Source organism: Amphiprion ocellaris, chromosome 3 (genome assembly GCF_022539595.1).
Source record: "Amphiprion ocellaris isolate individual 3 ecotype Okinawa chromosome 3, ASM2253959v1, whole genome shotgun sequence".
Lineage (NCBI taxonomy): Eukaryota > Metazoa > Chordata > Actinopteri > Pomacentridae > Amphiprion > Amphiprion ocellaris.
In genome coordinates, this window is record NC_072768.1 from 35,041,502 (window position 1) to 35,066,955 (window position 25,454).

General features: G+C 39.1%; 1 protein-coding gene across 2 annotated transcripts; it reads left to right on the forward strand.

Annotated features, from left to right (window-relative positions):
- The first annotated feature begins 4,860 nt into the window (after positions 1 to 4,860).
- On the forward strand, positions 4,861 to 25,083 carry det1 (DET1 partner of COP1 E3 ubiquitin ligase). Of its 2 annotated transcripts, XM_023295481.3 has the most exons (10): positions 4,861 to 5,133; positions 6,946 to 7,008; positions 7,108 to 7,456; positions 8,833 to 9,099; positions 9,186 to 9,398; positions 11,166 to 11,389; positions 14,987 to 15,116; positions 17,344 to 17,534; positions 19,870 to 20,061; positions 24,267 to 25,083. In XM_023295481.3, exons 3-10 carry the CDS (start codon positions 7,208 to 7,210, stop codon positions 24,454 to 24,456), a joined length of 1,656 nt encoding a protein of 551 aa, XP_023151249.1. In that variant the 5' UTR covers positions 4,861 to 5,133; positions 6,946 to 7,008; positions 7,108 to 7,207; the 3' UTR covers positions 24,457 to 25,083. The 2 variants fall into 2 exon arrangements, with proteins under 2 accessions (XP_023151249.1, XP_023151248.1); XM_023295480.3 differs by lacking the exon at positions 6,946 to 7,008.
- The last annotated feature ends 371 nt before the right edge of the window (positions 25,084 to 25,454 follow it).

Sequence of the window (25,454 nt, forward strand, 5' to 3'; positions counted from 1 at the left end):
AAACTGGGTGTTCTTTTTATTTATTTATTCATTATTTTATATGTAAGACTTTTGTTGCATTTCCTCCGACCTGTGAAAAGGGAACAATTTAAAGTTTTCCATTTTGAGGTTGGAGTTGCTGAGAGCAAAATGTCTTTTTGCCGTTTCACCTGGAGAAAGAAGCAAGAGCGGGAAGAATAGACACCATGCATTCTGGGCAGTAAAAAGCCCAGAGGGATAAAAAAATAAAATAAAAAATCTTAATTAAGCACCGTGTCTTCTGGTAGATGGGCTAGAAAGTGTATAAAAACACTCGGATGTCGACTCTGCGTCTCTTCTCATGGGCTGATGCTAAAAGCTGAGGCGAGTGTCCTGTGCAGCGAACGCTTTATTAGAGGGAAAATAACAGAAGAACATCCAGAGGACAGTACATAGTTTCTATTTTGAATTACTCCTGGAGTGTGGGTTATTGTCGAAAGCACGCAAACACCTGCGTGCATGAACACTTTGGAGGCTGAGCGCAGAAACCCAGGCAACCGCTCACACATGTGCACTCCTGAACAAGACCGTTACATAAAGACACATCTTGAAGCAAAGGTTTAATCAGACATGGTTGAAAAGGAAAATGCCATTAGATTTTAAAGTGGATAATTTCACATTCTTCTCTCCATTCATTTCTTCATTTTTTTCTTTTCAAACTGGCCTTTTATGCCCACTACATGTGCTTTTATGGAAAATTACAACATTTAATCGAGACTCTTTGGTCAGAGATAATTGCACAAAGAACCATTAGCAGTCTTCCAAGACCGGCGTACTCCGAGCGTTTTTCTTTCTCTTTTTATAATGCTATTCTCAATCTGTGAGAACATGCCTCATACAAAGAGGATAATCATAATTTAATTATCTGTCATTATGGGGAGCAAAACGCAGGTCACCTTGGGTTCACGTGTGCTACGTGCCGCTATAAACAAATCAATTAAACGGAATAGGCTAAACAAACAAGACGGTTATATACACTGTAGGTACGGTGGACAAAGGTCTGTTGTTTTTCCCTGCCAATTCAGTCAAAGCAATTATAATCATGCTCAAAGTTTGCCGGAGCACTTGTTCTCCTCACCTGCAGAACCCACCTACTGATCAGAAAATTGGCACTTGAGGGAAATCAGCAGGTGTGCACTTTTGTCCACGTTTCCACAAGAAAAGTCCGCTGCAATTACCCATTCAAAGTTGTAGCCGTCGAAATGAGCCAGTGGCTGTATTCTATATGTTCATGGTGTATTAGCTTGAGTTATTTTGGGGGGTTACAATGCTCATTAAGGAAAGCATTTTATAACAGCTGCTTATTTCACTGAGGTTCTGTCACCTTCATGATGCTCCATGAATCAAATCACACTTCAGGTTCTAATATGTGCAGCACCATAAGCGCTGTTTTATGCAGTATTAAATACAACAATCCTGTATTATTTTCATTCCATTACACGGGTGTTCATCATGACTAGCATTAATGCGTGTTATTCAGGAAGCTTTTCCTGCTGCCAGCATCTCAAATCTGTGTGATTTTTTAAATATTTTTTTTTTTAAACAGACATGAACCTCATTTTCGTTAATCCGACAGCATGTGAACGTGTCGGCTTCATGTCTGAATGAGCTCCCTGCTGGCTTTTCCATGTAATTTGCAACACAGTGCCAGTCTGAACCAGAAGCGACGTACTTCAAGTAATGTGAAGTGATATGGGGAAGAATTTTTCCACATTTCAGCTCCAAAAACTTCTCAGAGAGCAAAGTCTGTGCGCCAGAACCACAGAGCACCTTTTTCATTCATGTTGCTCTACAGTTTCAACACTAAAATGTCCATAAAATGTAAAGTCTAAAAGGCCTGAACAATGAGACTCTCAACTAGTTTCATATAAGATGTACTTTATTGTCCTTGAAGTCAAATTTGCCTTTGACAGTGGTGCAACAACAGACAGTGAGATCATGGAATGACCCAGTAGCCCTGACATCTGTGGTGATCAAGTGTTTGGAGCACTTGGTAAAAAACATCCTCATCTCTGGACGATGGACATGATCTATGTCAAACAAATGGAAAAACTCGGGTTCACACGGAGTAAAACGGTACAAAAATTCTCTGACATTTGGGACCCTTGCACACATTGACAAAAATAAAAGACTAACAGACGGAGCTGGTTGGTATGCTGTCTGTCCACTCATTATATATCACACACTCACTCTGTTGGCAGCACTATAATGTAGCACTGGAAGTTTTCCTCCACCAAGGAACAGTGGAGTTACACTACCAGTCAAAAGTTTGGAAACACCTTCTCATTTAATGTTTTTTTATTTATTTATTTATTTAAAAATTAGGCAAAAAAATTCCCCAAATTTCTGAAAATTTACAAAACCTTCAGGAAGAAAGTTCCAATAATTCCTTAAAAGTTTCCCTTTAAAGTTTTATTTTTTTTAAAAATCCCCCAAATTTGGCAAGAAAATTCTTGTAAATATTTTCAAAAAATGAGTAAAAATCTTCCAAGAAAATCCTAAAAATGTCTAAAGTAATTACATATATATCAGTAAAACTTCTAATATTTTCTTTAAGAACATTCACAGAAAAAAATCAACCAAAATCCAGTGAAATTCGCTGGATTTTGGTTGATTTTTTTTTGCTGAATGTTCTTAAGAAACATTTTTTTTCCACCAAAAAATGTTCAAAGATTTCCCCAAAATGTTGAAAATGTGGACATCAGAAGCTTACTGTGAAAATATATATATTTTTGCACATTTTCGAACTTTAAAACGGGTCAATTTGACCCGCAGGACGACACGAGAGTTAACTCTACACCCATGAGGCCACATGAGAGAAAAACACCATCTTGAAGTTTGCTAAAGACACGGCTGTGGTGGAGCTGATGTCCAACAACGAGAAGTCCTACATATACGAGGGCTGGTGCCACCTGAACAGCCTCCAGCTGACTGTGGACTTCAGCAGGAAACAGCAGAGGAGGTACATGCTGATGATAATCACCAGGACTCAGGTGGAGAGTTTGGATGGTTTCAGATACCTCGGGGTCAGCATCTCACAAGGACATGACATGGACGCTCCAAGTCAACACACTGGTGGAGATGGCCGGTCAGCGTCTCTACCACCTCAGATGACTTCAAGCTTCACTTCAGGAACGTCTACACCTTCACCCATAGAGAGCATCCTGGCGGCATCACCTCCTGGATGGGTAGCCCTTAGGATGGTGGTTATCATCAGAAACATCCTCCCCCACCTGCAGGACACCTACAACAAACGGTGCAGATCCAGGTCCTTGAAAAGCCTCAAGCAGCCCATTCACCCTGGAAACAGATTGTTTTCCCTGCAGCCTTCAGGTAGACGCTTCCACTGCTTGAAGGTCAACACAGAAAGGATGTCGAGGAGCTTTTTTCCTGAGGCCATTTGAACAAGAACTGAAAAGAACTTTACTTTACAGGCGACATACATACAAACTCATTCATGCACACTTTTGCAGCGCTACATATGCCCACTCTGCAGTCACTTATTTATACATCACAACACCACGAGAGTCACTTTATGTTTTTATCCTACTCTGTAGCCACTTTGTATTTACAAATGTTATTTCTTTCATACTCAGGTTGTAAATACTGTTTTAATTTTCTGTATATATTGCCCATACCTACGCAGACTCTTTGTTTTGTGTGTTCAAGCCGGATCAGGTACACAAAACAATTTACCATGTACAACTGTGAGTGTAACAAATCTGATTTGAAAAGTACCGTATGCCCAGAGCCTTATGTGAAACCTTATCATCTAATATAATAACATCATTTACATTTGTTAAAATGTATGTATATATTGCACTAGTGGGAACATCATATTGCACTTTGTGTAAACAGATACATAATGCCAGAAGAATGAAAAAGAAACAGGGATTTAGAGATTAACCATGTAGCTAAAATATTAAATGAAGAGTTCAGTTTGAGCTTTAGCTTGTGGAGCAGTGCGATAGATATGGGAGTAAAAGACAGTTTAAAATGAAAGCTGGTGTATTTGCAGGCTCTGTAGCATCTACCTGAAGGTAACAGTCTAAAAATAAAATGTGTGAGAGGTCCTTCAGGATCCTCTGAATTTTTTTAGTTTTTAGTTTTTTTAGTTTTTGTCATCATTATTGAAGGATCATTGATCCTCCCAGTTACTTTCAGTGCTGTTTTTACCAAGCAGCCATGAAATCTCTACTGAGAGTCTCCATTACAGTGTTAAAGAAAGTCACCATGATCTTTGTGTTGACACCAAACCATCGGTTCACGCATCGCAAAAAATGCTACGACGTGGAGACAGGGTCGATAACAGCAAATCACAGTGTGTGCTTTTCTTCACCTTAAACAGGTGAGTTGTTTACACGCACAATCGCAGTTCATAAGCTGCAGTCAAATCATTGCTTGCTTCGCGATCGTCTCCATAACTTCGGTCGGGATGTTTTTATGTTGCTAAAGTAACAGTTAGATTAACATCACAGATTCAGTGTTAAGGAAATTATAAATAAACTAGTTTAATAAGTTAATATTAGTTTCGATTCCATCTGTTATTGCATTTTTATGTGTTGTACATAAATTGTTGTATTAAATGATAAATATGGTGGTTCTCTCTGTGCTATGAATGTCTGAATGAAGCTGCTAGGAACATTACAAAAAAGTGATCAAAGTCTGAATGACAGAATGGCGTCACTTTAACGGATTAATGAAGCCACAAATGTCACAGATCTCACATCTGAGGTGCTTATTTGACTGTTGTTCCAGGCTGCAGTACCGGTTTTCACCAGACGCTGAGGCGGTGACGCTGTTTGAAGCTGCAGCCTCTGAGCGCTGCTCTTCTTCTGCGCTTCCTGCTCAGCTTACTCACAACAAACATAGCGGCTCCTGGTCCAGAACCGCTCCGGACAGGCGGGTATTTGGAGAGATGTGGCCCCTTTCAGTTCATTTTAGACTTTATTAAAGAAATAACGCTGGATATTTACCACTAAGCGGCGACAGACGCTGGAGACTAGCGGCTAAGTCGCTAATTTTAAGTTCCCGGGGAGCTTCTCTGCCAAACTTGACCGCTCCTGCTAACAGACTGCTGAACTTGGAGGAGCCAGAAGGCTTTAAAAAAGACAAGTGAGTTAAAGCTTACTCTGTCAAATAGCCAACGATTTCAAAGGCTTTTTATAGTACATTTGGCCGAGTTAGACAGCTGTTCATGTTCAGAGCATGAATTTAGACGTGATGTTGCCTCTAACGTTTAATAAATCAGTTAACCCTTTGATGCATAACCTGGGTCAAAAGTGACCCAAATCCAATGGAAAATGGGTATCTCCTGATGTGGTCTACGCATCAAAGGGTTAAAAGTGCTCCAGTCACAGCTGTGTTCTGATTTATATGAACATCATTTAGTTTTCTGTCCTTCTGTCTCTATAAAACTCCCAAAGAGCCCCATTGTTTTCTTCTCTCTCTACCTCGTTATCTCTTCCTCATATGGCTCAACATAATTCTTGTAAAATATATGTAAATGTGGTTTTATAAAAGCATTTAGCGAAGCTGAATTCATGAATTCCTACTTTAATCTATTTTCTAAATTATTATTATAATTTTATTTCAGGTGGATATTTGGAGAAATGTGACTGATTACAGTTAATTTTAGACTTTAAAAGTATGGAAGTGGGATTTTTATAAAAGAACTTAGCAAAGCTGAATTCACAGATTTCTACTTAATCAATCTTGCAAATTATTATTTGCTTTTTAAAAGTTTCAGACAGGCAGATATTTGGAGAAATGTGACGAGTTACAGTTAATTTTCGACTTTAAAAGACAAAGCTGGCTATTGATGACTATAAAGTTATTCAAGTCAGCATTAAAGAAACTCATACTTTTATTTAATTACAATGTTATATGACAAACATAGGTTATATTGTATTTATATGTATTTTTGGAAGGTTTATTTTAGCATGGCTTTAAATTTTGACTATTTTTATTGTCAATAAATCTGTCAATTACTTTTTCATATAATTGATTAGTTATTTGGTCCATAAAATTTCAGAAAATGATGAAAAAAGGAAACGATGACACCTTTAAATGTCTTCTTTCATCCAGAAATTACAGATATTCATTTTACTATTATGTTATGAGTAAAGAAAATAGTTGAAAAATATTAAAAATTGGGAAGAATAAATCAGAGAATTTTCCCTTTAAAAAAAGAAGTCAGAACCGATTAATTACATATCAAATCAGTTGACAGTAAATTGATTATTTGCTGCAGCTCTACCAATGACTAAATAACTCTTAAAATATTACTCAAACCGATTAATCAATCATAAAATTAGGGGTCTACTGATATGGCTTTGTCAGGACCGAGACTGACTACTGGTACACAAGGAGGAATATAACTAATATTTGGAACCAGTGCACATTTGTAGTAAAATCTTGGCATCAAAATGTGGAATAACACAAGCTTCAAGGTCGCTGCATCAGAGCCAAAGTAGCTAATTTTGAAATGAATATATTTTAGCAAGAATTGATATATAAAACCAGACAGTACAAATAATCTGGAAACATTTGGATCTAATAATCAGTTTAACCCTACTCCATTAGTTCTAACACATACAGTACTTTCACAAAAATGATTTGAAAGCACTACTTTTGTCTCCATTTTTAGTATTTTATTTCACAAATGTGTCTTCCAGCTACATTGCCAATAAATGTACACATTCTGCAGTCCTCTCTAATGTTCATGCATTGTTTGCAACGATGATATTTCTCTTGATAAGTTAAAAGTGTCAAAATTAACACAAAAGATGATAATATGTAATTGTAAGTTGGTCACACACACAACCACATTTGTGTGCCAAAGAGAATATCCAAATTTTTAATCTAATATGGAGTGACAACTGTTTAATTGTCCGGTCTCGTGTGTCTTCTTTACCTCCTGCACAGACGAAATGCACCCTTGGTAGTCACTTTTCTTCTTGAGTGGTCATATTTAAAACAAAATCGGAGGTTAGTCCTTCACATAAATGATTTCAGTAGCAGAACCTGAGCTCCCAAACTTATACAGCTGTTCCATCTTTTCCTTCTTACTTTCCCTTTTGAACACAGGTAACAGGACTGTGTCTGTGATGTAGCCGTTTATCTGCACTTGCCGCCTGTCCAACTACCCACTGAGGAGGGCTTCTGAGCCCATTCTCTAGACACAGCCATGGACGAAGACACCCCAACCTTAAAGCCGAGGCGCATCCAGAATCAGAACGTGGTGCATCGTCTTGAGATGCGAAGAATCTGCTCTGGTCGACCCGGAGCTCACTGGTACCGAGTGCGCTGCTTCCACCAGAACCTTTTCCCAAACTTCACCGTGGTCAACGTGGAGAAGCCGCCCTGCTTTCTGAGGAAGTTCTCACCGGACGGACGCTGCTTTATCGCCTTCTCTTCTGACCAGACCTCCCTGGAGGTAAGAGGAACACAAAGCCCCATACTGATGCTGATTATTGGTAATCAAGAACGGCCAATATCCAATATTTGGAACCGATATGCAGTAACTAATGTTTTAACAGCATGTGACAGCAGAAGACCTGTCATTCATAATCAGACTTCTTCTTTAATAAGGGTGACTAAATTATCTCCTCCGTTTATATGGGATCCATTGAGATTGATCAGTTTGTCTCCTGCTGTTATTCTCTATTTTCTCAATATTTCACTGTTTTATCACTTTTATTTCCCACTAAGGTCCATATCTAATATTATTAGCATTGTTAATTATTGTTTTCCACACTCAGTTTCAGTTTAATCTGTGGCTGCCTGCTAACGTAGCCGCTAGCCATTAGCCTTAGCCATTGTGAGAGAAGCTAGTTTCCTGGTTTGTGGCGACAGCTTGCGTTTCTTGTTTTTACAGTGTCTTGCTTGAGAGACATTTCTCAAGCCCAAGATGACAAATGTTTTGTCCGCAACCCAAAGATATTCAGTTAACTGTCATAGAGGTGGAAAGAAAACGGAAAATATTCACATTTAAGAAGCTGGAATCAAGAGGATTTAGACTTTATTTCATTAGAACCCAATCAGTTGGTCATTAATTTAACCTTAACCTTAATTTTTTAAGGTATTTGGCAGCCGTTATGCACTAATGTCATGTTTTAACAGCATCTGATAGCAGAGAACCTGTCAGTCATGACTAGACTTCTTCATTAATAAGGGTGACTATAACTGAATATGTTAAATAGAAATAGGAGAGATTAAATTATCTCCTCTGTTTACGTGGGATCCACTGAGATTGATCAGTTTGTCTCCTGCAGTTCTTCTCTATTTTCTCAATATTTCACTGTTCTGTCACTTTTATTGCCCGCTAAGGTCCACTTCTATTATTATTATTGGCATTATTAATTATTTTTTTCCAGACTCTGTTTCAGTTTAATCTGTTGCTGCCTTCTAACTTAGCTGCTAGCCATTAGCATTAGCCACTGTGAGAGAAGCTAATCTCCTCGTTTGTGGTAACAATTTGTGTTTCTTGTTCAGTTTTTGCTGCTTGAGAGACATTTCTGAGACCACAGAGTGACGACAGACAGAGAGAGGAGGCTGCATCAGCCCTGAAGTAGAGCATTTAATTGATCAATAATCGGCATATAAAAATACCGATACTGATATTTGGAAAAATGCCAAATATCGGCCACGATAATCAGTCGGTCCCTTAAATCCCCATAAGGGATTGTATGATTTTTGTCATCCATCTGTCAAAAACAACTGAAACAGACTCAACACATGTAGTTAGTAGTTCTAGCCGTGACATAAAGATGGAGGAAACGTTCTCCTCTGACGTCAATGTTCCTCCTACAGATATATGAATATCAAGGCTGCCAGGCGGCTCAGGACCTGCTGAGAGGCCAAGAGGGAGAAACTCTTCTGAACACCAATGACCAGCGCTCCCTCAACATCCGAGGCCGCCTGTTTGAGCGCTTCTTCTCTTTGCTCCATGTCACTAATGTGGCCTCAAACGGAGAACATCTCAACAGGGAGTGCAGCCTCTTCACAGACGACTGCCGCTATGTCATCGTCGGCTCGGCCGTGTACGTCCCCGAGGAGCCGCCGCCGTACTTCTTCGAGGTAACGACGTCGGCTTTAAAGAGGAAAGAGCGACTGTTCTCGGGTGTCACGCTGCTTCTTTAATCCACCTTTTTATCTCCCACCAGGTGTATCGCAACAACGAATCAGTGACTCCGAACCCTCGGTCTCCTCTAGAAGACTACTCTCTCCACATCATCGACCTCCACACCGGCAGGCTGTGTGACACCAGGTCTTTCAAGTGCGACAAGATCATCCTGTCGCACAACCAGGGTCTCTACCTCTACAGGAACATCCTGGCTGTGCTGTCGGTCCAGCAGCAGACCATCCACGTGTTCCAGGTGAGCAGATTACCTGTTTAAAATACTAGTAGACTGATTATCGACCTGGCCGATTATTGTGGCTAATATTTGTGTTTCATTGACCAACTATTGATAAATTAAATGCTCTACTTCAGACCTCTCTCTGTCTGTCGTCACTCTGTGGTCTCAGAAATGTCTCTCAGCCAGCAAAAACTGAACAACAAACCAGGAAATTAGTCTCCCTCACTGTGGCTAAAGCTATGCTAACAGCTAGCAGCTAAGTTCAAAGCCAGCCACAGATTAACCTGAAACAGAGTCTGGAAAACAACAGTTAACAAATTAGAATTAGAATTAGAATGGCTTTATTGTCATCATACATGGCATGATGAAAATATAGATAGCTTCCACTGGACGGTGCATAACAACAAGCAATAAGTAATAAAATATCAACATTAAATAATAAAATCAAATGTACATATATAACAAAACAATACTAAAAATGCCAACGTGTGCAAAGGAGGCCAGATATCTACAATATGGAAGGTAGATGAAATGGAATAAGAGCCAGTAGCCTATGATAAATATGTTACGGAATTGCATGAAAGCAGCAAAATATAAGCTTTAAGGTGTGGACCTTACAGGACAATAAAAGTTATGGAACAGTGAAATATTAAGAAAATAGATAAGAACAGCAGACGTAACTATAGTTACCCTTATTAATGCAGAAGTCTAGTTATTAATGTCCTATTCTCTGCTGTCACATTTAATATATATCATGTCCATATATCGGTTATTGGTCTGTCTTGATTACCAGTGACTGGCATCGTTATCACCCCTAAAAACCCATATTGGTCGAGGCCTAGTTTAAAGTGTAAATCTGCACTAAAAAACACACATTTTAGTAACAATCTGCCTTGTAGTGTGTTGTTTTCCCACTTTGTTTTAAAGCACACTCCAGTAATTAAGTGTAGATCCCTTCACTACATTTTTGGTATATATTGAAACGACTTAAATGAAGAAATGTTAAAATAGAAGCAGTAAATCTCAAGATTTTCTGGCTTTTCGTCCCCCTTCATTTCCCTTTTAAACCCCATTATGGAACAACGGCTTTCCGTACATGTACGTACAAGAGTTGAAAAAGTGTATATGAATCAGTTTTAGGTGGGAAACAACAAGAAGATAATACTAAAACATTACTTAGAAAAAATGGTGTATTGGAATGGAAAGAAATGAATGGAAGCAACGTGATACACTTGATGCCAGCAGATAAACCAAATGTGATAAAAGCTTCTTAAGGAAGTATTTCACAGTGCACTTAGGTTTACTTGGGTTTTAGTGGATAAATCTGTATTGTTTGACTAGCACATTGCATTTCTGGTGGCCTGCCAGTCTGAAACATTAATAATTTGTACATTTAACATACAAAACACTATCAGTGCATTGGTTTTTTATGTTGTTTTTCAAGTTTTCTGGTGAGTTTTTTGTTATACACTACTTACATGACATTTTAATTTCCTAATTTCATTGTATATTTTTACTATAGTGTATCTGTGCATTTTTCACTGTAGAACTTTTTTACTTGTGTTATATTTTTCACTTTTTTCCATTTAAATTCTTCTAATGTTTAAATCTATGTTAGGAACAGTAATCAGATACTTGATGCTACCCAGTAAGGTTTAAAAACTGCCATTATCTTTGCATATGAATAAAATTCAGTGTAGCTGCAACCTGCTAGTTTAATTTTTGTGGGGTTTTTTGGGTGTTGGGTGACCTGATACCACTTATTTCCTTCATGTCCATTTAAAGGTGACTCCAGATGGAACGTTTCTGGATGTACGGACCATCGGTCGGTTCTGCTACGAGGACGACCTGTTGACTCTTTCGGCTGTTTATACAGAAGCTCAGGCCGAGAGTCAACCCGGCTTCCCTCGACTGTACACCGACAAAACCATCAACTCCCTCAAACACAGGCTGCTGGTTTACCTCTGGAGGAGGGCCGAGCAGGACGGCAGCGCCACCGCCAAGAGAAGGTAATCGGTTTGGTTTCGTCCATATTTTTCTTTGCTTGAAACCTACAGTGGCTTGTTAATGCATTCACTAAATTTATTCGATGTTTTATGGTGTTGTAGTTCTGGAGATCCCATTTTTACTTGGTCTCGGCTCTGAACATACCTTTATTGGATGACTTTGCACAGTAGTAAGGTTGGTCAATCCACAATAAAGGCAATGGGCCTGTGTTTTTAGAAGAAATAAAATAAAATAGTGCCATTTATTTCCTGTTTTCTCTAAGGACATACACCAATCAGCCATAACATTAAAACCACTGACAGGTGAAGTGAATACCATTGATCATATTGGTACTATGTGGTGTTCTGCTGGACAACCTTAGATTTTGGTGTCCGTGTTGATGAGACTTAGACACCCAAATAAATGTTGTCCCAGAGCACGTACACTCTTTCATGCTAATGACAATCCTAAATGTCACATCCCACTACATCGCAACAACATCAACCAATGAGGATCATCTTGAGGAACATGACAATCTTCCAAGATGTTGATTTAACCTCCAAACTTCCAAGACCCCATTCTGATCAAGCCCCACTTCACAGCCCAAAGTACCCAAAGGATCCACCGCCAACGTCCTCGTCCAGACCCCATAGGACACCCTGAGAGGTCCTGTGGTCCAGGCCCAATGGTCCAGAGCATTTTTGACCACATAAGGGGGACCAACACAATACTACGTAGGTGGTCATGATGTTATGCCTGATTGATGTATTTGACCCAAAGTTATGTAGTTTCTCACCATAACGGTTCTGATAATGACAGATTCCAGACAGTCTCCTCTATGCAAATATGAAAACATATCCGTACTTCCAACTTTTTATGGCAAAATGTACATAAGGACTTTCGTAATACCTTTAAAGGTTAACAAAAACCTGATGGGTGATCTATATATTGATAGCTTACACTGATCAGATTTTTTATTTTTTTAAAAAGCGAAGTATAGCGTGTATGACCAGGCCTTTAGAATGACCAAGGTTAGAGTTTAAAAGTGAAGGTAGCTATACTATGATGAAACTATCGCCATGGTAATAGTGTTAAAAAATAATTGACTCTACTTTGCTGAGAAAGGTCATTACTACTTTTTTGCCTCTCTCACACACACCAGTGTGAACAAATGTACATGCAAGGTCTCCAACCCTGTGATTAGTTTACAACCGGCTGTAACACCTGAGCCACGGGGGAACTCCACCAATTTTACACGTCCAAGGTCATGCAGACGAATCCAGAGCAGCACTACAGGATGCAAGAGATGTAATTTAAGGACTGATAGGGATTTTCAAGCCTTCTACAACCTGAGGATAAAGAATGCATTAATTTATTATGAGCCTGTCTGCGATAACTTTATTTGTTTTAATGTGAAACTAATTAAGACTGGATCTTATCTGCTTGTTGACGCCTACAAAGCCCTTTTGAACGGCTTCACATACGGCCTTCTTCCACTAATTAATGGTTATCGGAAGCCCTTGAACTTCATGGTTTAGAAAAGTGCAGGTCTTTTGTTTTTTGTGCAGATAATTTTTTTGGCATTTTGGCTAGTGACAGGCAGGAAATGTGGGGAATGAGAGGCAGGGGAATGGCATGAAATAAAGGTCCATTTGGCTGGGAATCGAACTGAGAACTTGCCACTGACAGCATTTTCACCTGGAACCACTAACCACTAAAGTGCAGGTCTCTTACAGTCAACTATCTTACCAGGTTTGTGGTCGTCTTCTGCTGATATGAAGAGACTCTAAGATACTGATGTTAAAGAGGACAATGGTTTTATGTTGAATAAACATGGCTCTTTAGGCTCAGCTGTTACATATGTTTAGCATTTGCATTTGTTTAAAGCATCTTCATAGAGGTTCGTCGCTCCAGCGGTGCTTGTGGAGGAATCTGCGGAAATTTTCCCCTTTTATTGGGAAATACCATTGGGAAATCTTCCAAAGATGCTCTGTGTTTTGCTTCTTGTTCTGTCTCTTTTACCATCAACTCCACTACACTGTAACCTAAAGTGTGTTTTATTCTCGGCTGTTTCCTCGTTCAGAAAACCAACAGCAGGTGAGAAAAAGGATAAAAATGACCACTCACAACCGAGTGCTGAGTGATGTCCACGCTACTGGACGCAATTATAGGCTGGAATTCCATTAAGAGGACAACAATTACGTTTTCTTGCTTATCAACCAGTAATATATTGGCCACTGTATTGTGCATTCCAATCAGTGTATGAAAAAACCTGTCATTCATAACTAGGCTTCTCCACGGGTCATTACAACTAATATATAAAATAATAATAGGAGTGATTAATTAGGATGCTTTCCTCTGTTTATGTGGAATCCACTGAGATTGATCAGTTTGTCTCCTGCAGTTCTTCTCTGTTTTCTTAATATTTTATCACATTTATTGCCCTATAAGTTCCAGATCTTAAATCATTATTAATTACTGTTTTCCAGACTCTGTTTCAGGTTAATCTGTGGCTGCCTTCTAACTTAGCCACTAGCATGGTCTTAACCACTGTGAGAGAAGCTAATTTCCTGGTTTGTGTTTCTGGTTTTTACAGTCTCTTGCTTGAGAGACATTTCTGAGACCACAGACTCTATAACCAACATTTGTTTTCATTGTTGATAAAATCTGTCCACTATTAGTTGATTGGAAAATGATGAAAAATGTCAGTCAGTGTTTCCCAAAGCCCAAGATGACAAATGTTTTGTCCACAAACCCAGTAAACTGAGTACAGTTTACTGTCACAGAGGTGGAAAGAAAATGGTAAATATTCAAATATAAGAAGCTGGAATCAAGAGGGTTTAGACTTTATTTTGTTAAAATCCCAACAGTTGGTGGTTAATTTAACCTTAACCTAAAGTATTTGGGAGCCGTTATACATTAACTGAAGTGTTTTAACAGCATGTGATAGCAGAGAACCTGTCATTCATAACTAGATCTTCATTAACAAGGATGACTATAACTGAATATGTATAATAGAAATAGGAGTGATTACATTATCTCCTCTGTTTATGTGGGATCCACTGAGATTGTTCACTTTTTCTACTGCTGTTCTTCTGTATTTTCTTAATATTTTATCACATTTATTGCCCACTAAGGTCCAGCTCTTAAATCATTATAAATTATTGTTTTCCACACTCTGTTTCAGGTTAATCTGTGGCTGCTTTCTGACTTAGCCGCTAGTCGTTAGCTTAGCATTAGCCACTGTGAGAGAAGCTAATTTCCTGGTTTGTGTTTCTTGTTTTGAGTCTCTTGCATGAGAGACCACAGACTCTATAACCAAGACTATTTTTCATTGATGATCAAATCAACTAGTTGATTGGAAAATGGTGACAAATCAGTGTTTCCTAAAAGCCCAAGATGACAAATGTTTTGTCCACAACCCGAAGATATTCAGTTTACTGTCACAGAGGTGGAAAGAAGAGGATTTAGACTTTGTTTCATTAAAATCCAAACAGCAGTCAACAGCTTCTTGGCTGACTGATGGATCGCCGCAGCTCTACGAACCACTAAAACCAACATTCATTAATGATGCATTCGAACCATACAGCTTGTAAACGGTATATTTTTGTTCTCATCAGGTTCTTTCAGTTTTTTGATCAGCTGCGGCGGCTGAGGATGTGGAAGATGCAGCTGCTGGACGAGCATCACCTCTTCATTAAATACACCAGCGAAGACGTGGTGACGCTCAGAGTCACCGACCCCTCGCAGGTACAAACACACACTCGCTGTGAATTCCTGCCTCTGCTCTCTTTGTTGCTTTTCTCCCGTGTCTCGCTCGCTCTGCCTTTTGTTTGCATTGTATAACTGGAATACCTCTTTCAGGTCTCCAAGGACACGCTCGTCCTGCAGATTCTGCTCAGTCCCGCCACTCTTTCATGGCACCGAACAAACGGATCTAATTAACGTTTGGTTTATTTACGAGAAATTTCACCTCTGTTCTGATTAACGTTTTTAATTCTGCCATTGACAACTATGTAAATATCATTGTATTCAACCTACAGCATATTGTAAACTCACATGGAAGGTATAAAAGCGGAGTTAAAGTACAATGAAGGTTTGTGTTATCCTCACTGACCTTGTTTTCTTTACTCTGAAAGACCGTGATCATGATTAACCCTCTACATCCCAGGCAGTTTCTGGGTGGCAATTTGTTCCTGTGACATTTTAACTCACTATGGGCTCGTTTTTCACTGCAATGTACCTCTATGGAAACAGAACAACTATGGCTAGACAGAGAAAACTCAGAAATGTCTTTTCTGCACTATGACACAGTTGTAATGACGTAAATTATGTAATCAAGGGGAATAAAAGTTATATTTCTTTGCTTATTATTGTTAAAAAAAACTGCAAAAAAATGGGCTCATACACAGATTAGCTGTCAACTTTGACTCATTTTTTAACACCTCACAGAGTGAGCAGCTAGTAAATTAATTAATTTCTATATATGTGTATATATATATATATACACATGTGTATATATATCTGTGGGCCAGCTTCCCACAAAGTTGGGAGTATGGAATTGTCCAAAATGTCTTGGTATGCTGAAGCATTCAGAGTTCCTTTCACTGGAACTAAGGGGCCAAGCCCAGCTCCTGAAAAACAAGCCCACACCATAATCCCCCCTCCACCAAACTTTACACTTGGCACAATGCAGTCTGACAAGTATGGTTCTCCTGGTAACCTCCAAACCCAGACTCGTCCATCAGATTGCCAGATGGAGAAGCGTGATTGGTCACTCCAGAGAAGGTGTCTCCACTGCTCTAGAGTCCAGTGGTGGCTGCTTTACACCACTGCATCCCACGCTTTACATTGCACTTGGTGATGTATGGCTTGGATGCAGCTGCTGGGCCATGGAAACCCATTCCATGAAGCTCTCTGCTGAAGCACTGTTCTTGAGCTAATCTGAAGGCCACATGAAGTTTGAAGGTCTGTAGCGATTGACTCTGCAGAAAGTTGGTGACCTCTTGGCACTATGCTCCTCAGCATCCGCTGACCCCGCTCCGTCAGTTTACGTGTCCTACCACTTGGTGGCAGAGTTGCTGTCGTTCCCACACACTTCCACTTTCTTATAATACAGCTGACAGTTGACTGTGGAATATTTAGGAGCAAGGAAATGTCACGACTGGATTTGTTGCACAGGTGGCATCCTATCACAGTTCCACGCTGGAATTCACTGAGCTCCTGAGAGCGAACCATTCTTTCACAAATGTTTGTAAAAGCAGTCTGCATGCCTAGGTGCTTGATTTTATACACCTGTGGCCATGGAAGTGATCGGAACACCTGATTCTGATTATCTGGATGGGTGAGCGAATACTTTTGGCAATATAGTGTGTGTGTGTGTATATATGTGTATATGTATATATATACACACACACACACACACACACACACACACACACACACACACACACATATATAATATACATATATATTCAATTAACAAACAATTTGTCAATTAACTGGTCTATTAATTGTGTTATAGTTTCAACAGTATAACAATAAAGGTTATTTAATTTTATGCTACTGCATGAATGAATGAACTGTCCAAACCTTAATGCTGCAACCAACATTTGTTTTCATTGTTGATCAAAATTGTCCGTTATTAGTTGATACAGTTGCAATGATGTCAATTATATAAAAAAGGGGAATGAAAGTAAAAAAAAATTCACCTATTATTTTTACAGAAATTACAAAATATGGGCTCAACCCACAGGTGTGTCAACTAACTGGTCTATTAAATGTCTAATTATTTGAAGGGTCATTCCAGTGAAATAATACTTTTTACTTTACCAGACATTTCTGCTATATTTTTATTTGTATTCTATATTCTATTCTATGTTTCAAAACCTGCTGACATATCTACGGTAACAAAAACACCACAAAATGTTTAGTCTTCTTTCTTTGAACCTGCACATCCTCTGTGTTTCGTCCACAGCCATCGTTCTTCGTCGTGTACAACATGGTGTCCACCGAGGTTCTGGCCGTCTTCGAGAACACCTCAGACCAGCTGCTGGAGCTGTTCGAGAACTTCTGCGACCTGTTCAGAAACGCGACGCTGCACAGCCAGGCGGTCCAGTTCCCCTGCTCGGCTTCGTCCAATAACTACGCCCGGCAGGTCCAGAGAAGGTAAGAATCCAGTTAATTGTACAATAGAAATATCTAAATTATTTCAGACAAATGACGTATTAGAGTCTGAACGTTGTTGTGCAGGAAAACTAAAACTAAATTAGGGTTCGACCAATAATGTTTTCTATTTTTGTGTTTTTTTAAGGGCTGGTACCGATGCCATTTATTGGTAACCGAGAAAGGCCGATAACCAGTATTTTAGTGCTGATATATGTTAATGCATTGTTTTTATCAGCATGTGACAATGAGCTAAATTGCATGTTTGTAGCTGAGAGCAGCAACAAGCATCACACATTTTGACACCAAATGTAATTTAAGGCTTCATTTTTGAACAGCAGCTTGTTTTTTAGTTATCAGGAGCAAATATTATCATAATAATGTGCATAAAGTTGAACCTAAAATCATTCAAAGTGATGAAAATGTTGATTTATAGTCCATTTTTAACCAATGTGCTTTTTCTGGTTGAAAATGAAATAAGCGATAAATGTAGTAAGATGTAAGGATCCCCATATTGATGCCAGTTATTCGTAATCAAGAAAGGCTGATAACTGATATTTGGAGACAATATATATTAAATGTAATGTTTTAACAGCATGTGATAGCAGAGAACAGTCGTGTTATTTACCAGTAAATGAAGTAAATTACATGTTTGTAACTGAGAGCAGCAAGAAGTAGTTTGGATTTAAAAACACACATTTTGGCAGAAAATTTATTTTCAAGGCTTCATTTTTGAACAATATCAAGCTTTTTTACTGATCAGGAGCAAATATTATCATAAAAATGTACAAATGGGCATAAAGTTGAGCCTAAAATGATTAAAAGTTTTGAAAATGTGCATTTATAATTGATTTTTATTCAACCAATGTGCTTTTTTCTGGCTGGAAATTACATAAATAATTGACAAACATGCTAAGATGTAAGAATCCTGATGCTGATTATTGATAATCAAGAATATAATAATCGATATTTGGAGCCGATATACATTAAATGTAATGTTTTAACAGCATGTGATAGCAGAGAACCTGTCATTCATAACTATTCTTCTTCATTACTAAGGGTGACTATGATTGAATATGTAAAATAGAAATAGGAGTGATTAAATTATCTCCTCTGTTAATGTGGGATCAACTGATCAGTTTGTCTCCTTCAGTTACGTCTGATGTTCTTCTCTATTTTCTTAATAGTTGATCACATTTATTGTCCACTAAGGTCCACATCTTATAGCTTAATTAATGAATGTTTTCCAGACTCTGTTTCAGGTTAATCTTAGCCGTTAGCCGTTAGCATAGCATTAGCCACTATGAGAGAAGCTAATTTCCTGGTTTGTGTTTCTTGTTCAGTTTTTGCTGCTTGAGAGACATTTCTGAGGCCACAGAGTGAAACAGATGGAGAGAGAAAGCTTCAAGTAGCACAATTAATTTATCAATAACTGCCCAGTAAAAATACAGAAACAGACAATCAGAAAGATACCAGATGTCAGCGACAATAATCGGGTCAATGATCAGTCCATCTCTGGTCTAAATGAAAGAGAAAAGCTGCACCTGATGTCACGCAGCTAAAATGTCAGGGAGGATTTGAAGACGATGGTCAGAAAGTGAAGCAGATCGCCTGCAGGAGGAGGAGGAGGAGGAAGAGAAAGAGGAGGAAGGCGTTTTAGGACTTAATCTGGGTGTAGAAGAGAGACATTAAGACAGTCAGCGTGGCTGGGGGAGCTGTGATTGAATTTGACGGTTGGACTCGCCGGTGTAGGTGACAACATCCTCTGTGGAGGGTGACGCAGGGAGGGGAGGAGAAGATAAAGGATAGTTTGACCGAGGAAAAGAGCTCACAATTGGATTTTAGAGTGGTGAAAATTGATGTTGGAAAGAAGGAGAGGAGAAATTGAAAGCTGGCGAGCACATTCGGCAAACCAGATTTGTACCACTTACAACCGGCTGGAAGTGAAGCCCGGTTCAGAGGGTTTCAACCTGCCACGAGTCAGGTGGAGGGAAACGGGCGGGCCGGCAAGACGGCAGATACTGTAGCACAAAACAAAGTGAGAGCACATCTGAAAAAATATGGATGTGGAGCTTAGAAGAGTGGAAAAGGGAACCCGAGACCTCTGAGTGCTGGAAATGTGCAGTGAGAGTTGGAAGGCTGTAATTTAACCATCTCACAAAGGTTTCTTTGAATAAACGCAAATGTGTTTTACAACTATTTTTAGATTTCCACTGAATCGAGTGGAGCTGTTGAGCTCTCTATAGAGAAAACAGCGGAAATGAGCACTTCAGGATTATGGTACAGATTCCCTGTTGATGAAGATTGCTGCTAATGCTGTGCTGATGTGACCTGTCAGGTTTAAGGACACCATCGTGAACGCTAAATACGGCGGCCATACGGAGGCGGTGCGTCGGCTGCTGGGTCAGCTGCCCATCAGCGCTCAGTCCTACAGCAGCAGTCCTTACCTCGACCTGTCGCTCTTCAGCTACGACGACAAGTGGGTGTCGGTGATGGAGAGGCCGAAGACCTGTGGAGACCATCCCATCAGGTAGGAAGCCTCCATCAGGGGGAATGTTAATCAGCATCACATTATCAGGTAATGTCCCTGTTCAGTCAGACACGACCGTTCAAAAGCTTGGGGTCACTTAGAAATGTCCTTATTTTTGAAAGAAGAGCAGTTTCTTTCAATGACGATAACATTAAATGAATCAGAACTACAGTCTAGATGAATAATAATAAGAATTTCCTGAAATATATAAATAAATTAAGAAATAAACCAAAATATACATGAGTACTGTTTCTAAAAATATCAGTATTGCACATGTCAGTGGTACTGCAGGAGTGTTTCATGACTAGAACTAGAAATAATGAGAGGTATTTATATTGCACAGATGTACACTACCGTTCTAAAGTTTGGGCTCACTAAGAAATGTCCTTGTTTTTGACTGAAAAGCAGTTTTTTTTTCAATGAAGATAACATTAAATGAATCAGAAATACCGCCGAGACCTTGTTAATGTGGTAAACATTTTGGGTCAGGTAGTTAAATCTTTAATTCTAAGTCACCTGGACTGTTGCTCACCTGCATGGTCCTCTGCATCAAAGAGTCTGCTGAACAAACTGCAAATTGACTTGTTTTACATTGCCCCATCAGAGCAAACACAGAAAGTACTCATCGTAAACTCTCATGGCTAAAAGTAGAAAAAAGGCTTTCTTTAGGTACAATCACATTCTTTAGCAATACTGTTTATTCAGCCAAACTTGAGTTTTTACACAATCTAATTATCATTTGTAGTCAGATTCATAGTCATTCCACTAGATTAGCAGATGATGGTCAAATTACACTACCATGCCCAAAATCCAATGCTTTGAAAAAGGCAGTTATCTATCATGCCATCAAACTTTGGAATAGCTGCCCCCTCCACATACAGCAATCTAACAGCAAGGCCTCGTTCAAATACCACCTTAGAATGCATTACTTAATGGCTGAGCAATCATGCAGTCTGACAAGTATAATGTCCTTTTCTGCGTTGTTTCTTGTTCTGTTTGTGCCTTTTGATTGAATGATTGCTCTGGAGACTAATACCAACTTGTTTAAATGTAATAAAATGTTAGATTACGCAGCAGTAATGTGTTGTTGTATTACTGTAAACATAATGTTTTCTTTTTTCGGACCCCAGGAAGACTAGCTGGTGCCATAGGCATCAGCTAATGGGGATCCTTTTAAATAAATAAATGACTATTGTAGCTGGAAACAGCTGATTTTTAATGGAATATCTCCATAGGGGTACAGAGGAACATTTCCAGCAACCATCACTCCTGTGTTCTAATGCTACATTGTGTTAGCTAATGCTGTTGAAAGGCTCATTGATGATTAGAAAACCCTTGTACAGTTATGTTAGCACATGAAGAAAAGGTGTGAGTTTTCATTGAAAATGTGAAATTGCCTGGGTGACCCCAAACTTTTGAACAGTAGTGCATGTTTATAAGTCAACTTCTTCACTTGGTCCGAGAAGTGAAAACGTGTTCGATGTTGTATGTTATTTCACTACAAAGCTACTTTAGATTTTTTAAATTTGTTCTTGACATTGGTTCCACTGGTGATGCACGTCAGTAAATCAGTCAGTCTCTACTAGAATCCTCTTTAAACAAAATTGTGCCATTTAGGGGGTAAAATATACAGTTTGTGATTTATATATGGAAGCTTAACCCTTCTGGTGTCCTCATTTACAGGAACCAAAAAATATTGTTTCCTTGTCTGGAAAAAATCAAAAAATTCAGCAAAAAAATGCCCAAAATTTCTGAAAATTTGCAAAGCCTTCAGGAAGAAAATTCCAATAATTCCTTAAAAGTTTCCCTTAAAAGTTTTATTCAAAAAATATACAAAAAATCTCCCAAATTTGGCAAGAAAATTAAATTATATTATATATAAAATTATATATTTATATATAAAATATTTTTTGAAAAATTTTTTAAAATCTTCCCAAAAAAATCCTAAAAATATCTAAAGTGATTACATATATATCAGTAAAACTTCTAATATTTTCTTTAACAACATTCACAAAAAAATAAACCAAAATCCAGCAAAATTCGCTGGATTTTGGTTGATTTTTTTGTGAATGTTGTTAAAGAAACATTTTTTTAGCATTTCTTTTTTCCACCACAAAATGTTCAAAAATTTCCCAAAAATGTTGAAAATGTTGACATCAGAAGTTTCACTGTGAAAATATTTTTTTTCCACATTTTCAAACTTTCAAACCGGTCAGTTTGACCCGCAGGACGACACGAGGGTTAAAATCCCTAAAATTGTCTTTAGTTCCCCGTTTATGCTGGACAGCTCAAAACTGGATTTTAATCATACCCTGTTCTTTGAAGATAGTAGTTTGGTCCACTTAGGACCTTTTCCAGTGCTTTAAATGCAGATCCAGAGAAGGTAAAACCCACAAAATAGAACCGGAGTCCTATTCCATTAATCCTAGCTGTGATATTCAGGTGATCGGACCTGCTTTAAACACTCTAATACAGGGTGGGCCATAAGTTTCCATACATAGGAAAAGTAAACATTTTGCTGGACAACTGTTTTTATTTATATAATGTGCTCTACAATTACCATTGTTTCGAAAACACATATTAATACGTGTTTTCCACTGTTGATGAACTTGCATTAGCACCGTTGAAGTTATGCTTGTAATGACGTCGGTGATGCGTTCCTTGAGATGTTTTATGTTTTATGTCTCGTGTCTTCACCTGATCCACCATGGCCTTCAAGTGTCCCCAGAGATAACGTCAAACGCATCTTCTAGGGTATCTGAAACAAAAAAATATACATTATACATTTTTCTATGTATGGAAACTTATGGTCCACCCTGTATTTTTAAAGTAAACGCTATACATTTCACAGACTAGCAAGCTTTTCTAAAAACATGTTGCGTTCTGAGATTTGCGAGATACAGCATCCATAGTTGATAAAAAATATACAACTTCATGTATTTGATGTGACTTGAGTGCCATCCACAGGTTCCAGAAATTTCTGTTTCTTTACTTGTCATCCCATAATTTGAATATAAAACTTGGGTCACGTGATCACAGATGTTCATTTAGAGGAGGGACAGTCAGATAATCAAATATTCAACACAAATAAATCATCAACAGTTATGATCATTTGTGTGGAATTTTTGTTTCCCCCTTCTGGCAACAAGAATAATTACAGAAACACTCATCGTAGATCACTTTCTTTTTGTTTAGTTTCTGCATCAGAAACTTTTCTTACTGGAATCAGACTCCGATTTACGACAGATACCTATGATAAATTTTTAATTGATTTACTACCGTGAATAATTTAACCGACTCAACTGATAAGAGAGAAGATGAAGGACATGCATGTCGGAAAATGTAGTTCAGCATGTGCAGTACCTGGTTGCGCCACCAGGTGGAGCTTCTAACCCAAGGAGACGTTCACTCAAATTACTCACAGTTCCCTGTTTGCAAGCAGAGAGCAATGTGGGAGCTTAGCTATTAAAGGGGTACCATGAGAAAGTCTTCTGTGCTGTTTAATGCCCACCGGCCACTTCAACAGAGGTGAGTTAAAGTGCGCTATGACAGTGTAATTGGCTACGTAGATACAGCAGACTGGGTACAAAACGGTTTATTTAGGACATGGAATTCATTTAATGTTTTTAAATAATCGATTACTGATTGATAAGGCTGACATAAATTTTTTCAGTCAGTCTCTCCCTTTCTGATGTGAGAAAAAATGTTGTTGCCATGTTCTAGTGATGAAACGAGCTGTAGCTGATCCACACACAGAAAATGGCTAATGTGAATACAATCACTGTGTTTCAGTTTGAGTATAACTGACACTAGAATGCTTTTTTGGACTGTTTTCCAACAAACTTTTGGTTTCACAGCTGTCTGAGTGAACTACAGCCACCTGCATGTGAGGCGTTTCGGGAACAACAGTAAACTGTAGCGTCTATCGATAAGCAGACGTTCAGGAAGTGAGGAGTTTAATCTGTGCAAAGTTTACAGGAATGATTCCAGACGACCTCAAGGAAAATTAGCTTTTTAGATTTAAATATTTAGCTTTTAAATACCGAGTCTTGAGTCACGGACGGTGCCCCCCAGACCAACCGCTCTGAGCCGAGAAAAACCTTGAGACAGGATGAAAAAACAGTGACACGGAGATCTTGTTTTAGTGTCGGAAGAGCCTGGACTAGAATTTAATGCAGCTGCTCCGTCTCTTTTTCGTCCTCCAGATTTTACGCTCGAGACTCCGGCCTGCTGAAGTTTAAGATCCAGGCGGGTCTGCTGGGTCGGCCGGTCAATCACACCGTGCGCCGCTTGGTCGCCTTCACCTTTCACCCCTTCGAACCGTTCGCCATCTCGGTGCAGCGGACCAACGCCGAGTACGTGGTCAACTTCCACATGAGACACGTCTGTGCGTGAGGAGCTCGTGTAGAAGTGGACTCACACCTGGACACTGACTGCAGGCCCGTCAGGCTTCTGTTAGCGGCGAAACGGCAACAAACTTGTCCTCTGTCGGGAGGCACAACACACTTTGTTCGCTCAGTCGCCCTCTCCTCCTCCAGAGAAATCAGCGGTCCTCTCCCTGCATTCTTCCCCTGATGGAAACCACTGTTCTCTCCTCTTCGCCCCTTCATCACACAGTGGTCACTCCACCTGTGCCCCTCCTCCCGCTCAGTGAGAAGGCAGCAATTCTGGCTTTTTTCCTTTAGCCTCCCTCGTTCCCCCTTTCTCGGCAGAACAAAGAGGGGACCTGTGGGGAGGAGAGGCTGGAATAAGTGTAAATGGAGATGTGGAGAGAGTGATTGATGTGCAGCGGAGGTGGGAGCTGTAGGTAGCCGGACCTCAAAGGTGTTTTCTTTTTCCTGCCGTGCACATTCAGATCAGAATTGCTTGTCCAGCCGGTCCGCCACCAGCTGTCCGGCTCTTTATCCTCACGTGGATGGGGAACGAGGTCATTTTACTTTATATTGTTTTTACACTTTTTGTTTTTAATTAACATATTAATGTTTGTATATATTTTCTGCCAATAAAATCGTCTAAATTTTGCTTGCTGTGGCTTATTAACAAGTAGGAGAGTTTCTGTGCTGAGAAACTCAAACAGAACTTATATTAAGATCAGTTGGTGTATTTAATCATATATGCAGCAGAATATATTTACTCATAGATTGCATTTGTGTGTGTGTGTGTGTGTGTGTGTGTGTGTGTGTGTGTGTGTGTGTGTGTGTGTGTGTGTGTGTGTGTGTGTGTGCGCGTGTGTGTGTGAGCAGAAGAACCAGAAAAACAAATACTGCCTCCGGATGCAACAGATTCTGTATTTTTCCCATCATCCCTTTCCTGCACCTTATCTATTTCTTATTCAGCTGAAACTATGTTTGAACTGCATTCATCACATTTAATGTAAATGCTGGTCCCTGCAG

Bases quoted from the DNA above. Each gene is read 5' to 3' on its own strand.
- det1 (XM_023295481.3), top strand. From the start codon at position 7,208: ATGGACGAAGACACCCCAACCTTAAAGCCGAGGCGCATCCAGAATCAG. The intron at 7,457-8,832 runs GTAAGAGGAACA...TTCCTCCTACAG, and splicing joins CTGACCAGACCTCCCTGGAG to ATATATGAATATCAAGGCTG. The intron at 11,390-14,986 runs GTAATCGGTTTG...TGTTCTCATCAG, and splicing joins AGCGCCACCGCCAAGAGAAG to GTTCTTTCAGTTTTTTGATC.